Source organism: Bradysia coprophila, chromosome II (genome assembly GCF_014529535.1).
Source record: "Bradysia coprophila strain Holo2 chromosome II, BU_Bcop_v1, whole genome shotgun sequence".
Taxonomy (NCBI): Eukaryota; Metazoa; Arthropoda; class Insecta; order Diptera; family Sciaridae; genus Bradysia; species Bradysia coprophila.
The window spans coordinates 10539266-10554382 of NC_050735.1; the positions used below are offsets into that span (position 1 = coordinate 10539266).

At 34.1% G+C, this 15117-nt stretch overlaps 1 protein-coding gene across 1 annotated transcript; it reads right to left on the reverse strand.

Annotated features, from left to right (window-relative positions):
• Nucleotides 1–12788: 12788 nt before the first annotated feature.
• On the reverse strand, nucleotides 12789–14717 carry LOC119072191. The gene is made up of 5 exons (XM_037177357.1): nucleotides 14605–14717; nucleotides 14422–14542; nucleotides 13494–14000; nucleotides 13300–13435; nucleotides 12789–13118 (listed from the first exon to the last, which is right to left on the reverse strand). The coding sequence occupies exons 1-5, from the start codon at nucleotides 14644–14646 to the stop codon at nucleotides 12875–12877; spliced, it is 1050 nt and encodes a 349-aa protein (XP_037033252.1). The 5' UTR covers nucleotides 14647–14717; the 3' UTR covers nucleotides 12789–12874.
• Nucleotides 14718–15117: the final 400 nt, after the last annotated feature.

Sequence of the window (15117 nt, forward strand, 5' to 3'; positions counted from 1 at the left end):
TGGCGAAAATTGTAGTAGATTAACGAGATGTTTTATAAATTATTTGTCATAAGACAATTTTGTCTGACATCAATCGACCGAGACAGATACGTATCCAACTTTCATGCGAGGAAAACAAATCACGAGAGAAAATCCAAATTCTCTCAATTTCAGCCGCAAAGCACAAAAAGTCATTTGCTCCTCCAGACTCTGTATGAAAAAGTTTACTGTTTCCTGTTCAAAACTTGCATTCGATGGTCCCATTTCCACTACATTACAGTTTCACGGTGTGTGTATGTGAAGAGGACATTTTCTCAAATCTGTTGTCTTTTCCCAAGGAAATTAATAATCTTAAATTATAATTGTAGCAAACTTTACATTTTCCGTATCTTATGAAGAACAAATATGCGTGTTAATTTACAGTTGCTACCTACAATGGTATATTATAGCAATATGTTACTTACACACGTCGCAATTTACATAAAACATTTTCGCATAACAAAGCATGAGAAAACTTTTCCCGTTCTTGTGTATCGCCGAATTTCTACCAGTAAATAGAGGACTATATGCACCACATCCAGAATGGTCCCCATGGATTAGCGCAACAACGAACGTTTGTATATATATATATACATATTGCTACAGCCAGAAACAGAAATATATGTCACAACCCCTTAATGCTCCCCCAATTAAATGGTTCCCAAATGAATAATTTTTGGTAGTCTCAACACGGCGTGACCTGATAATGTACCGCATATATACATATCTCTGCTGTGTGTGGAATATCCTTGTTTCGTAATAAAGACCGTAAAATATGAATTTCTAAATAGGGCTAACGAATTTTTACTTCAATATTGGGATGTGTGTTTACCTTTCTGAATATTTTTTGCCTTACATATGCACACGTAATATAGAATTCTGGACGTATAGGCATGAATTGTTGTCGTACACACAATGTACGTGCAAGAGTGGAAGAGAGAATGCGGTAACATTTTTTTTAAAAACAACTTGGGCAAGAAATAGGGAATTTTGTAATTAATACACCGACAACAGAGAATATTTAACCAAATATTTGGATATGCTTGTAGACTAATTTATTCACCTGAGATCGACCGCATCCTGAAAATGCTCTCAGACTGAACTGACTTATTTTATTACTTTTCTCTGTTTCGAAGCCGTAGACAAGACAATGTAAGATGCGGGAAAAGGCAAAAATCGCATAGATTTCAATTCGGTACAATTAAGCCGTGTCGCAGCACATCCTTCAAAAGAATTAAAAATTCTGAAATGACATTTTTAGTCCGAACATTTCTAACTATAAACTTGATGTAAGCGTACGCGCCTCCACTAGTTCAACAAACTAATCCGCGCCGAGTTAATACTGCAAAATACGAATATACAAAAACAAAGTGACAATATATTAGCATTGCAGTTGATCGCTAACAAAAATCAAATAAACGCAACACGGTCCTACAAGGTCACTCTAATTTTAACTGAAAGCCAAACTTCCATTTCCAAGGTCTTTAGACAATATACCTTGCGATTTGCGTATTATTAAGGAACATGCAAAAGTTCATCATAGTAGGCTATTGAACCCACTAAAATCTACTTTTAAGTCGCTAGAATAACTCCAACGGCCTGCGGCCTCGTGTCATAATTACAGATCTAGAGTCTTATAAAGTACTTGGCACCTCGGTTGCGTAAATAACTATTTTGCAACAAGTGACAAAAATTTATATGGAAACCCTTTTCGTCGAATGTACAATGTACATTGGTGCACAAACCGAATCTCCTTTAAATTTTAGAATTTGACCCTTTAAATTTTCTTATTAAAATTCGTCACTTTTAATCGACTTTATAAAAAAAAACATAGCTAACGCCGACCCGTACGAGACACCTATTCGTATCAAAAGCCTTTAATGTGAAACTCTTCATTTCTCTTACTTCATTTTCTTCTCTGCTGAGAAACTATTCTCCCTTTAAAATCACTTACATTATCCACTCTTTGCCTTGTTATCATATACAACTAAATTGCCAGAGGCAATATAGACAGCCCCGTACGAAGACAAATTTCATAAATTCCTATTTAAACAGCTATACCGCTATATTTAACTATATTTCACTATAAATAAACATTTCACAGATAAATATATGCTATTATATAGCTCTATATGCTGTATATAGCTCAATATAGCTGTATACAGGTATATATAGATGTCCGTATATGGAATCCCTGAAACCCCACACACATAACAAATTATTTCCATGTTAACAGAAACTCTCTAAGTACCATTTTTCCCAAGATATTTCTATTTTACTAAAATCCAATATGGCCGCCGGCAGCCATTTTGTTAGGAGACCGGAAATAGTACCGACGCTTTACATTCGTTAATACCTTTCAAACAAAAAAAAATTCATGAAATTCGGTCAAAATTTACTCGAGATATTGTCAAAATACACCACGTTCACTGTACTTCCGAGTAGCCAGCAAAAACTGCTTGCCGCCCTGTGCCTGTTCCACACCAAGGGGTCTAACTCACGAGTCGGTCATCCGATTTCCATAAACTTTTTTTTTGTCGATCGGTATTGTAAATACCTTTTATTTGACGTATCACTTACAAGTTTAACGTTTAAATGTCCGGAGATATCTTCGAAAAACCGTAAAGCACTTATTGGGCCACAGCTCGGGAGGGGTCGATCCAAAATCACTCATCTTCGAACTTAGCCTGTCTTTTGACATTACCAAACGGGAAAAAAAAGAATTTTCAAAATCGGATGCGTTTTACTCAAGTTATCGTGCAGACAGACAGACGGACAGACGGACATTTTTTTTCGCGGATTTGGCATCTCTAGACAACCACAATAGGTTTCCCCTTACTCAGGGAGTCCAATTCGACGTGTTACAAACGTATGCGTAAACCTATAAGACCCCAGTACTTCGTACGGGTCTAACAACACATTTTTTTGGCATCGTGTAGAATAATTTTTAGTTGATCCTGGTATATGGAATTGAAATAAATTCATATGCGAGAGCCTAATTAACGTTTTTTCATCACATTTCCATATATTTTTAATCATAGTGAACGTGTTACATAACGGTGTATTTTCTTTTGTAAAACCCATGACTTACAGTCAAGGGAATAAAGCCAGAAACTCCGGCCTAATTTGTACTTCCGTGTAGATCCATGCCACAGTTCATTGTTGATGACATCGCTGCCAACAACCGTTTCAGATAGCTCCTTTTTCCATGCTTTTTCCCATTCACCTCCTAGAAAAAACCTTTTTCTTTGATTTTTTGATCCCTGCAGTGTAAGAAGGACCCAGTTAACGGACGGAATACTTGGCTGTAATATATTCGCATCTAGCATCTAACGTTTTGTTTGAATAATAAGTAATAAGTAATAATTCCCTTGACTGAAAGTCAGGGTCTTATGAAAGAAAATACCCTTAAATGTCCGTAACGCTAAGTTCACTTTGATATTTTGAAAATGTTCTACATTGGCAAAAAACGTTAAATACAGAAAACGTCCGTACACTTGTGGACTCGATAACTCGAGTAATTCTTTACCGATTTGCAAAATTTTGGTTTTAATCGATGGAGAATGAAAATCATGAGGTTAAGTTCGTAGATGGGCAATATTGGGATAATGAGATGAGAGTAATTCTCAAGAGAATTTTATTCCTTGTTACCGCGATAACTTCCGTAATTCTTATCAGATTTTCAAATTTTTTGTGTAATTCGACGAAGATTGAAATTCTTGAGGTTGAGTTTGCAGATGGATAATGTTAGAACAACGAGATGGGAGAAATTCTTCACAGACGCTTTTCCTTGTGGACTCGATAACTCGAGTAATTCTTTACCGATTTTCAAAATTTTGGTTTTAATCGACGGAGAATGAAAATCATGAGGTTAAGTTCGTGGATGGGCAATATTGGAGTAATGAGTTGGGAGTAATTCTCAAGAGAGTCTTTTACTTGTTACCGCGATAACTTCCATAATTCTTATCCGATTTTCAAAGATTTTGTCTTAATCGACGAAGATTGAAACTCTTGAGGCTGAGTTTGCTGATGGATAATATTCGAACAACGAGATGGGAGATATTCTACACAGACGCTTTTTCTTGTTACCGCGCGATAACTTGAGTAATTTTTACCCGATTTTCAAATTTTTTGTTTTAATTGACAGAAAATGACATATTGGAGTAGTGAGTTTGGAGTAATTGTAAAGATAACTTGTTATACCACGACATTTTTGCAACGGATTTCCAGAAAAATTTCTTATTTGACGAGTAGTGAAATTCTGGTTTTCTGGTCTAACAGTTTAGAAGTACTTCCCAAAAGAGTTTTTGCTTGCTTGCTTGAGAAACCGATAGCTCGTGTAATTCTCAGAGGCTTCAAAAATCAATTTCGACCAGTAGCGAAATTCATGTGGTTAAACTCGAACATTGCAATTTAATTGGACTAGTAATCTGGTATATACGACAATTTTTGGGTGAAATCGTATTCTTAAAAGAATTTTTTTCGTTCCTAAAATGTTTGAACGAGTGTGAACTTTGCGGCCAGAGCGAAGCGAGGGCCGTAATTCACACGAGTTTTATTTTTTCAAGAGGTAGGCAAGAAATACGCCGCGTTTTCAGCGCTTTTAGTAGACTCATTTTAGGAGTTAAACGTACCTCGCTGTACCTTCCATTCATAGTGCTTTTTAGAAGACAATATAAACGACTCGTAATGAGTAAAAGAGTAAAGAGTAAAACTATAATTTTGTGAACGTTTTTACAAGATATGGGAGAAATCATACTCAGACGCTTTTCCTTGTTATCGTGATAACTTAAGTAATTTTTGTGGATGGTTAATATTGGAGTAGTGAGGTTGGAGTAATTGGAATTGTAAACATAACTTGTTACGACATTTTTGCAACGGATTTCCAGAAAAATTTCTTATTCGACGAGTAAGTGAATCTGGATTTCTGGTCGAACAATCTAGAAGTCTAAAACAATCTTGCTTGCTTGATAACACGATAACTCGAGTAATTCTCAGAGGCTTCAAAAATTACAGATTTGAAAATATGAAGTCTTTTCGACCAGTATCGTAATTCCTGAGGTTAAATTCGAACATTGGACTTTATTGGACTGGTAATCTGCGATATACGACAATTTTTTTTCGTTCCTAAAGTGTTTGCACTAGTGTGAACTTTGCCAGAGCGAAGCGAGGGCCGTAATTCACATGAGTTTTTTTCACAGGCAAGAAATGCGCCACCTGTTCAGCGCTTTTAGTAGACTATATAGGAGACTCATATTAGGAGTAAGACATCGCTCGCTGGACCTACAACTCATAGCTCTTTTTGTTTCTTCAAAAAATTAAATAAATATGAGTAAAATGAAGCATGTGAATCTGCTGTTTTCTAAATAAAAAAGACATCACCTTTTCATGTGACTTTAGTTTTGTTATCTCAAAAACACCACCTTATTTAAAAATGGCTGGAAAACTAAGACTGGGATTATAGAAAAAAAAGCCAGTCAAGGGACCTGACCCACCCAAGAGGTGGGGCCTAGTAAGTAAAAGAATGACAAATTTCGAGAAATTTGCGATGATGCCCATGTGGTGCTAGTCGGAGAATCACATTTTTAATATCCATCCCACCTTCTGCGTCACTCTCATGCGCCTTTTATTCGAGTACCCCACTGGTTCTTTTGGCGAACACTGTATATGATATTTACTTTACAGTGTGCGAATGGCCTATAAAGTGACTATTTGTACGATGAAATCGAACCAAAACGAATGCCACATAATTGTAAAATGTAATTAATAAAAAATTTCCAAATTGATTAATATTTACGCATGAAAGTACCATTATTTCCATTTTAAGCATACACTACCCGTTCATACAATATGAACTGATGATTATTATACTCATACATAATGTGTACATAATACTCACAATAATTTTATTGTAGAATGAATACTGTTTAATGGATGCATTTGTACAAATAATATGAATGCAGCAGAGAGCACTCTTTACTAAATATTCCTGGATCATAATAACAAAATTTAATTATTTATCGGTACACTTTATTTGCAGATTAAACAATTGTGTGCATAAATTTAAATGGCTGTTGAATTGTTCTGTCTGCACAAAGCTACCTATTTATCTGTGGCTATTACCATTCTCCTAAAGATTTAATGGCAGTCATTATGAATTTTCATAGAAAATTGAAAACAATCAAGTCATAATTCATTCCATTTAAATTATCCTCTCGACCATATTCGACTGTTTAATGTTTAAGTTGAATTCAGGATGCACGGTTTATTTATTAACTTCACCGAAGTAATACAGGTTGAACAGTGAACTTTGAAGGGAAATTTCAAGTGAAAACATTTCAGAAGTTTCAGCTAGTGGTTATTCGGCCTAAAGTTTCAGTGGCTGCAGAATATTAAAATTTAAATCTGAGTTCCATATTCATTGGATCCAAACAATCTTAATCAGTTTTTATAGTTAACGAATTCGGTCAGTAAATTGAAGTTTAGACAGTTTGGAAGTTTAATTTTAGAGACATACACCATCCATTTATCAATGATTTTCCGACGTGTCGTCTCTCTTTATCAATGTGTGAAAATAACTAATTTTTCAATGAATATGTGACGACGACGTGACCAGCAATAATTGGAATTTTTAACGAAGTAATAAATCTAAATATTATTACCAGTCGAGCCAGCCGAATATATATTTTTTCAACAAATGGATGAAAATTCGGTACGTGTGGGTAATTGCATTTTTATCTATGATTTATATGGTTTTGCCTGCCTATTAAACGTGAAAAATAGTTATTTACACGCTACATACATCGAAAACCTTCAGCACCTTCAGCATGTAATAGGTATTAGTGTACCGGACGGGAGAAAATTCCAACAAGAGCTATTTTTGTGTCAGAACTCCACGACAAATGATCACGACAGAGTAAAGTTAACCAGGCAGGAGCGCTGATTTGACTAGGGATCTGTCAGTGTTCATTTGAGTTCATTTTCATCCAGTGTATTAGGTCCCTTATTTGACGTTTCGAAAATGAACCGCTCCTGCCTGGTTTATTTTACTCTGCCGTGCAAATGATATTTTGTTGACATTTCGACACCTTGAAGGAGAAATAGAAGTTATCGTTCTTTTCCTAACTCATTCTGACCGTTTTTTTAAAGCCTTTCAGCATAAAATAGGAACAACGTTTTTCCTAAGCGACGACGGAAATACGCAACAAAGTCGCGATACTTTAACATTAGCTACAGTGAACGACATCTCAAAAGTCTCATATCTTCTGATTTCCACGTTTTAAGTGAATTCCACACATTCCACACAGCTCACACTCTGTATCAGTATGATCCGCTGTGGTTGCTAAGGTTGTATATTATAAGAAGGTTGCGCCAACAGCCCTTTTTCGTGGTGACAATAAATCAAAAATAAATGGTCGCTGGTGCGTTGTCTTTCAAGTAAGTTGAATTCTTCGTAGTGACATTAACGCAAAAAAGAAGTGACAGCTGCGAAGAATTCACCTAAATACAAATAACACAACAGTTGCGGTCATTTCTTTTTCTCGTTTACTGTTATTGTTGATGTTTTTGTAAACAACAATGCAAAGTCTTGGCTTACGCATTTTCTGCATACACATTTACACTTGCCTCCAAGTTGAATTTTCGACGACGTTCACGCGAATTAAGTTAAATTTGAACTCACAAATTGTACACAAACATTAAAATTAAATTTAAACAAATCAATTAGAAAATGCAAAACTACATTAAAATCACAACACAACTGACTGACAGTTGCACAATGAAAAAAAAATTCTTGTTGGAAGACAAGTTTAAATAAATGCATCTCTATTTTCAAAACATTTTCATAGTGACAGTCATTAAAAGATTTTATTTGCACCATCCATAAGTTATGTCAATTTCTGAAACAGCACAATTTTTACATTTCGTTCTGCTTTCTTTCAAAATTCATAAATTCATAATGACAAAATAGCTTTCGACATATCAAAAAAGCGTCATCCATCGCTGAAATGAATTTTATTTTGTAAAATGAATCAAGACTGATACATTAAGACAAAAAATTAAAAATTTGACAGTACACGTAAAGGAAATAATTTCGAATTTAGGTCCTAAGCATAGGCGTAGCATACATTTTCTTCATGATTCAATCAAACGACATATCAAAAAAGCGTCATCCATCGCTGAAATGAATTTTATTTTGTAAAATGAATCAAGACTGATACATTAATACAAAAAATTAAAAATTTGACAGTACACGTAAAGGAAATAATTTCGAATTTAGTTCCCAAGCATAGGCGTAGCATACATTTTCTTCATGATTCAATCAAACGACGTATCAAGAAAGCGTCATCCATCGCTGAAATGAATTTTATTTTGTAAAATGAATCAATACTGATACATTAAGACAAAAAATTAAAAATTTGACAGTACACGTAAAGGAAATAATTTCGAATTTAGTTCCCAAGCATATGCGTAGCATACATTTTCTTCATGATTCAATCAAACGACATATCAAAAAAGCGTCATCCATCGCTGAAATGAATTTTATTTTGTAAAATGAATCAAGACTGATACATTAAGACAAAAAATTAAAAATTTGACAGTACACGTAAAGGAAATAATTTCGAATTTAGTTCATAAGCATATGCGTAGCATACACTTTCTTCATGATTCAATCAAACGACGTATCAAGAAAGCGTCATCCATCGCTGAAATGAATTTTATTTTGTAAAATGAATCAATACTGATACATTAAAACAAAAAATTAAAAATTTGACAGTACACGTAAAGGAAATAATTTAGAATTTAGTTCCCAAGCATAGGCGTAGCATACATTTTCTTCATGATTCAATCAAACGACGTATCAAGAAAGCGTCATCCATCGCTGAAATGAATTTTATTTTGTAAAATGAATCAATACTGATACATTAAGACAAAAAATTAAAAATTTGACAGTACACGTAAAGGAAATAATTTCGAATTTAGTTCCCAAGCATATGCGTAGCATACATTTTCTTCATGATTCAATCAAACGACATATCAAAAAAGCGTCATCCATCGCTGAAATGAATTTTATTTTGTAAAATGAATCAAGACTGATACATTAAAACAAAAAATTAAAAATTTGACAGTACACGTAAAGGAAATAATTTAGAATTTAGTTCCCAAGCATAGGCGTAGCATACATTTTCTTCATGATTCAATCAAACGACATATCAAAAAAGCGTCATCCATCGCTGAAATGAATTTTATTTTGTAAAATGAATCAAGACTGATACATTAAGACAAAAAATTAAAAATTTGACAGTACACGTAAAGGAAATAATTTAGAATTTAGTTCCCAAGCATAGGCGTAGCATACATTTTCTTCATGATTCAATCAAACGACATATCAAGAAAGCGTCATCCATCGCTGAAATGAATTTTATTTTGTAAAGTGAATCAAGACTGATACATTAAAACAAAAAATTAAAAATTTGACAGTACACGTAAAGGAAATAATTTAGAATTTAGTTCCCAAGCATAGGCGTAGCATACATTTTCTTCATGATTCAATCAAACGACATATCAAAAAAGCGTCATCCATCGCTGAAATGAACTTTATTTTGTAAAATGAATCAATACTGATACATTAAAACAAAAAATTAAAAATTTGACAGTACACGTAGAGGAAATAATTTAGAATTTAGTTCCCAAGCATAGGCGTAGCATACATTTTCTTCATGATTCAATCAAACGACATATCAAAAAAGCGTCATCCATCGCTGAAATGAATTTTATTTTGTAAAATGAATCAAGACTGATACATTACAGTGAACGACATCTCAGAAGTCCCATATCTTATGATTTCCACGTTTTCAATGAATTCCACGCATTCCACACAGCTCACACTCTGTATCAGTATGATCCGCTGTGGTTGCCAAGGTTGTATATTATTAGGAGGTTGCGCCAACAGCCTTTTTTCTGTAAGCTGTTTAAATTGTGTGTAGTGATGGTGTAGACTTAAAAACTTTTAAGCAAGTTCTATTAAAACTTTCCAACAAATTCACTGTTTAATTGATAATACCAAAATGTAATAATCATCTCATACAGACAATAAATTATTGACAATATTCATCAACCACGCACGTAATACTTTTCCAAGAATTCGTCCCAATGCTAAATGTACAATTCCAAATATTTAATTCGATTCAAATTTCGTAATCATAAACACGAGTCATAATGAGCTCGAATCACCTTAAACTACTAAATCAAACTGGAAATACCGTCAAAGGATAATAGAAAATTGTAATTAACGTACACATTTGGGCATTCTCATACACCATAAATTTTAAGCTAAATTGCAATACCTCTAACACACTGGCTAATAGAAAAGTAGAGGGAAAAAAACCTATTACCCCGCCTGGGTACCATTTATATTCTTTGAGAATCGCCTGATGGCATGTCAAGATTAGTAAGAATTGATAGAAATAACAACTCCAAACTATGTAGCTCAACCTAATAATACCGTATCGTGTGATACACTGGCATAATATGAAAATCAAAAAAACATGAAAAAAGCAAATAAATTAAAACGGTTTGTTGGGTGTGGATTCTAGTTACCTCATGCTTAATACGTTTCGATTAGAAATGAACAAATTGTGATTCAGTTAGTATATGGATACCGGGGCAGGAATATGGTTTGTATTTTATTCAATTGCTTGAAGATTTGGTGCAAACATTCATTGACAAAATTCAAAACCGTTTTGCCAAAACGTATTCAAGTACACTATGTAGCAACTAATATTTACACTCCAATTGAAGAACTCGGGCAACTCGAGATAATGTAACATTAATTCTAATCTCAATTATCCTGCAAATATTTGTCACCTTAATGAAGCATTGTTCAAGAAACTGTTCACATCCGGTTTTCTCAACTTTGCTTAAAGTGTCTGCATCGAAACTAATTTCAAATGCAAAGTTCGTTAGTTTTATCTCGGCTCGACATATTTTAAGTTATTACAGCTTAATTCGTAAAACAGCCATCAGATATTTACTGTCAGGAATAACAGATCTCCCACACCTAATTTTTCTTTTAATCTTATACAATAGGAGTTTTTCAGGTTTGGTTAATATTCAACTTTTCGTTATTATTAGCGGAAGAGAAGCCAAAAGTCAAGTTTGAGTTTTCCTGTCAACTTGGAACGTACACTCACTTTATTTAACCATTGGTTATTTATTGGTTAATGGTGTTAACTATTACCGGTAAAATAACCGGCCAAATTTGCTGAAATTTACCAAAATTTATCGAAATTCACTGAAGGTTACCTTAAATTTACCGGATTTAATTTTCGGCAAGTTCGGTAAATTTTCAGTAAATGTTGGTATAATTCAGTAAGTGGTATCATTTTTAATTTTCAGTTATTTTCGATTTTTGGTAAATTTCAGCAAATTCAGTAAGTTTTTTTTACCAATAATAGTCGATCATTGACATAATTAACAGATGATTAACCAGTAAATGGTAAATTCATTTACCATTAATTTACCAAAATTTACCGAGATTTACTGAACTGATCGTAAATGAATTAACCATGATGTCAATCAATGATTGATCAGGTAATTCAAAGCAGAGGGTGTTCATCGTTCAACTAGTCACCTAGCATTGTAAAATATTCTAATTTTGTTGTTCGTTGTGAAGCTGAGTATATAACTTTAGTGATAAAAATGGAAGAATCAGTTTGTAAGAAGTTTAGATTAAAATTGGAAAGTGACAGAAAATGGTACTGGCTTGAGCTTTCGCCTCAATTTTTCTTAATTTTCTCTTTCGACCTAACTAAAGTGTTCCTTTTACACGAACTGCGCAACTTTCATAGACTCTCTCATAATTCTTACGAACACTGAAAGTGACGACTTGTTCCACTGGGAGGTCTGTAAATGAAAATCATATTTTTGGAAACAGAATTGGTGTTCTCTGTATGATGGAAATATATTCATGAAACTTACAATGTTCCATACAAGAATTTACGAATGTTACTTGAACTTCCGATTAGGCGTATACATTATTATGAACGTAACAATGTAAAACTAATTTTGTTTAAGTTTAACCAGGAATTCTGACATTATCCTTAATGCCTATTAGACTACATTTCATTTGTCATCTATTCTCCCTATTATTTGTGTTGTACAAACTAATGAGTATACGAATACGTTACAATACTGTATAATGGTATGTACTTGTACAGTCTGTATTTCTAAATGGATAAAGATTTATTTTCTATTTTGCGTGAGCTTATGTGTTCCCAAAATAAGTTTCATGCTCATTAGACTAATCAGGAGCTGAAAAAGTATTACGGTCGTTTCTTTTTGACGATTGAAGCTTATCGAAATCCGATATGTGCACAATCTGCTTCCAATTTAATTGGAACATATTGAAAGAGATTGTCGTTTATTAATTTCCATCTATTTATCTACTATCTTTAACATGCTTCACAGGAGAACATTTTTATTTCATTTTTTCCGATCCTCCGCTCCATTTGGACGAATGAAGTGTGATATTACTTTCGTAAGAATATCGAAATGTTCAGCGCACTAAGGAATAAGTTTGCAATTCGGGAAAATGCCTCAGGGGCGTATTAGAGAGAATTTTATTTACTGAAATTAATGAAAATTTTCAGAAATTCAACTGAATGAACCAATAATTTACCTGAAGAAATTTCTAGAAATTTTCGTTTTTTTTGCTCAATAATATGCTCTGATATAGATCGTACTGCGAGAGAATATAAGATTAAAATTAAACAAAAGCAAAAGTAGACTTAACCGAATGATTATTTGAAGAGACAATGTTAAATTCGAATATAAGTCAAGCAAAATTATGGATCGTTTAAAGGCCGCAAACTGGTACACCAGGGTGTCCCTTACAACCGTTGTTACAACATTCTGGAGAAATTGGAATCAAGTGAAGGTTTCCATCGCCAGGATTTAGTGAAGATGATTTCGAACCACCATAAGAATCGTGGTATTCTCTACCAGTAACTACACACAAGTAATCCAGGTTCGGTCCAACGAATCCTACTGAGGTTACATGCGTTCCAGGAACTTTATATTTCCTTATAAGTTCGCTAGTTCTAGTAAACGAATGAAATGAATGGATAGTAAACTTCCTAAGTGGTAGACGGTGTTAAGGAATCTCGCGCCGCGTCATTCACAATAATTCACAAAGTGACATCTTCCTTATACAAAATGTGTCAAAATGTGAATTATTGTGAATGACGCGGCGCGAGATTCCTAGCAACCTGGTAGACTTACTTCGAATTAACGTGATAAACGAGACCGGAATTGAAGTCACCAACGTAGAAGTTGGAGCATTGATCGACGGTAAGCCCTGCAGGATAATCTGTTCTGGCCGTTGCAGGATCGAACTTATAGCTCGGTTTTATATTTTCTAAATGACAAAAAATAAAAAATCTTAAATGGCACCCGCTTCAAAGGAAACAAATTACCTAACGTATTGCTTTTGCGGTTCCATTTGGTTGCAGTTACAGTAGCAGTGCAATCATTGGAAACATAGCATATATCCGTCTTGGCATCGAAATAAATTCCATTTGAGTAAGTTCCTGGCTTCAAAGCACTTTTGATTCTTGCAGATCGAGATCCGAGATCCAGATACACAATGGAAGATTCAGGATAACCGTCAACGTTCTTTTTGCAATATGTTGATGGTATAACGGACATAAATACAGTTCCATCTGGCGAGGTAGCTCCTCTGTCAATAGCATTATTTTCACCTGGGCTGAAAGTTGTAATGACATCGATAATTTTAGCCTCTCGAGAAACTCCGTCCCATTGTACACGAAGAATCGATTGACCTTGACCAGCAATTAATATGCTGGGCGACGATTGAACTGGTAGAATGAATGATACTGTTTCCACAGAATCGGTAAGTTTTGCGCTGTATAACGTCTTACTGTCCCAATCAAAACGATGTAAAGAATCGGAACCTTTTGGAGCTGTTTTTAAATTTAACGCAGAATTAATGGATAAAAATGACAACATCTGACAGACTGAGAATCCTGAGAAACATCTGACAATATTTTGTAATCTTATAGGAAATTTTATAGCATTAAAGGTCATTATACCGCATTCTCTTCATTCTAGTTGATCAATGTTCAAATTTGTATATCTTAGTTAGTACTTGTTTCAAAAGGTATACTTAGGTTAAATTCATTTTTGCTCCAATATATTCGCGTGCCAAATATGTCATACCGACCTTCTATTCAATAATTGGAACGAAAAGAATCAAATTTAATTTGACCCAACAGGTTTAAAAAGATCAACGCAAAATCTATTACTTCATTTCATATACCATGCAAATGTGGCCATTATAAAATCAATTAGTCAGATTAATATTGATAATGAAAGTCAGCTTACCGCTTGCATCAGCGAAAAAGATAGAGTTGGTTCGATTATCCCAAAAAATCTGTTGAGGATATCCGTATGGTACAGCTGGATGGTATGACTTTACGTCGCACTCAATTGCTGCAATTGATGCCTAGGAAAGATATATTTTCGTATATTGTGAATAAAACGAATTGAGAAACCATTTTCACTTACAACACAGACGCCAATTGTAAGATAAAATAAAAGGGTTGACATGATTGGTTACTGCTGATAATAGTGGCTGGAAGTAATATGGAAATTTGTCAGTATTTATAGAACTTTATAAAAATATCTTGAGCTACTAACTGTGGTTATTGCTTTTAAGTCATGAACGATTACGAAACACGAACTTCGTGACGAGTAAATGTTCTGAATCATGAATACAAAATATAAAAAAAAAATAAACAGAACGTAATCGTGTCAATGATTTTACAAGCATGTACGTCGAAAACCGTACTTTTCATGTTTGAAGCACGTCTTTCGACGCCCTCAGCATGTAATAAATATTATGCACGTATGACAAAGCGGTCGAGGCTTGCCGAGACGGCTTGTCATACGTGCATATTCTTTTTTATCGCATAAGCGAAAACGAGGCAACAAGATATGCGAATGACACTTTGACAATTTACAGAAGTATAATGTTTGTTTATATATCCTAGGTGAATAATTTTTTCGGGGAATTATTAC

Bases quoted from the DNA above. Each gene is read 5' to 3' on its own strand.
- LOC119072191 (XM_037177357.1), bottom strand. From the start codon at position 14,646: ATGTCAACCCTTTTATTTTATCTTACAATTGGCGTCTGTGTT. The intron at 14,543-14,604 runs GTAAGTGAAAAT...TATCTTTCCTAG, and splicing joins TTACAATTGGCGTCTGTGTT to GCATCAATTGCAGCAATTGA. The intron at 14,001-14,421 runs GTAAGCTGACTT...ATTTAAAAACAG, and splicing joins CTTTTTCGCTGATGCAAGCG to CTCCAAAAGGTTCCGATTCT.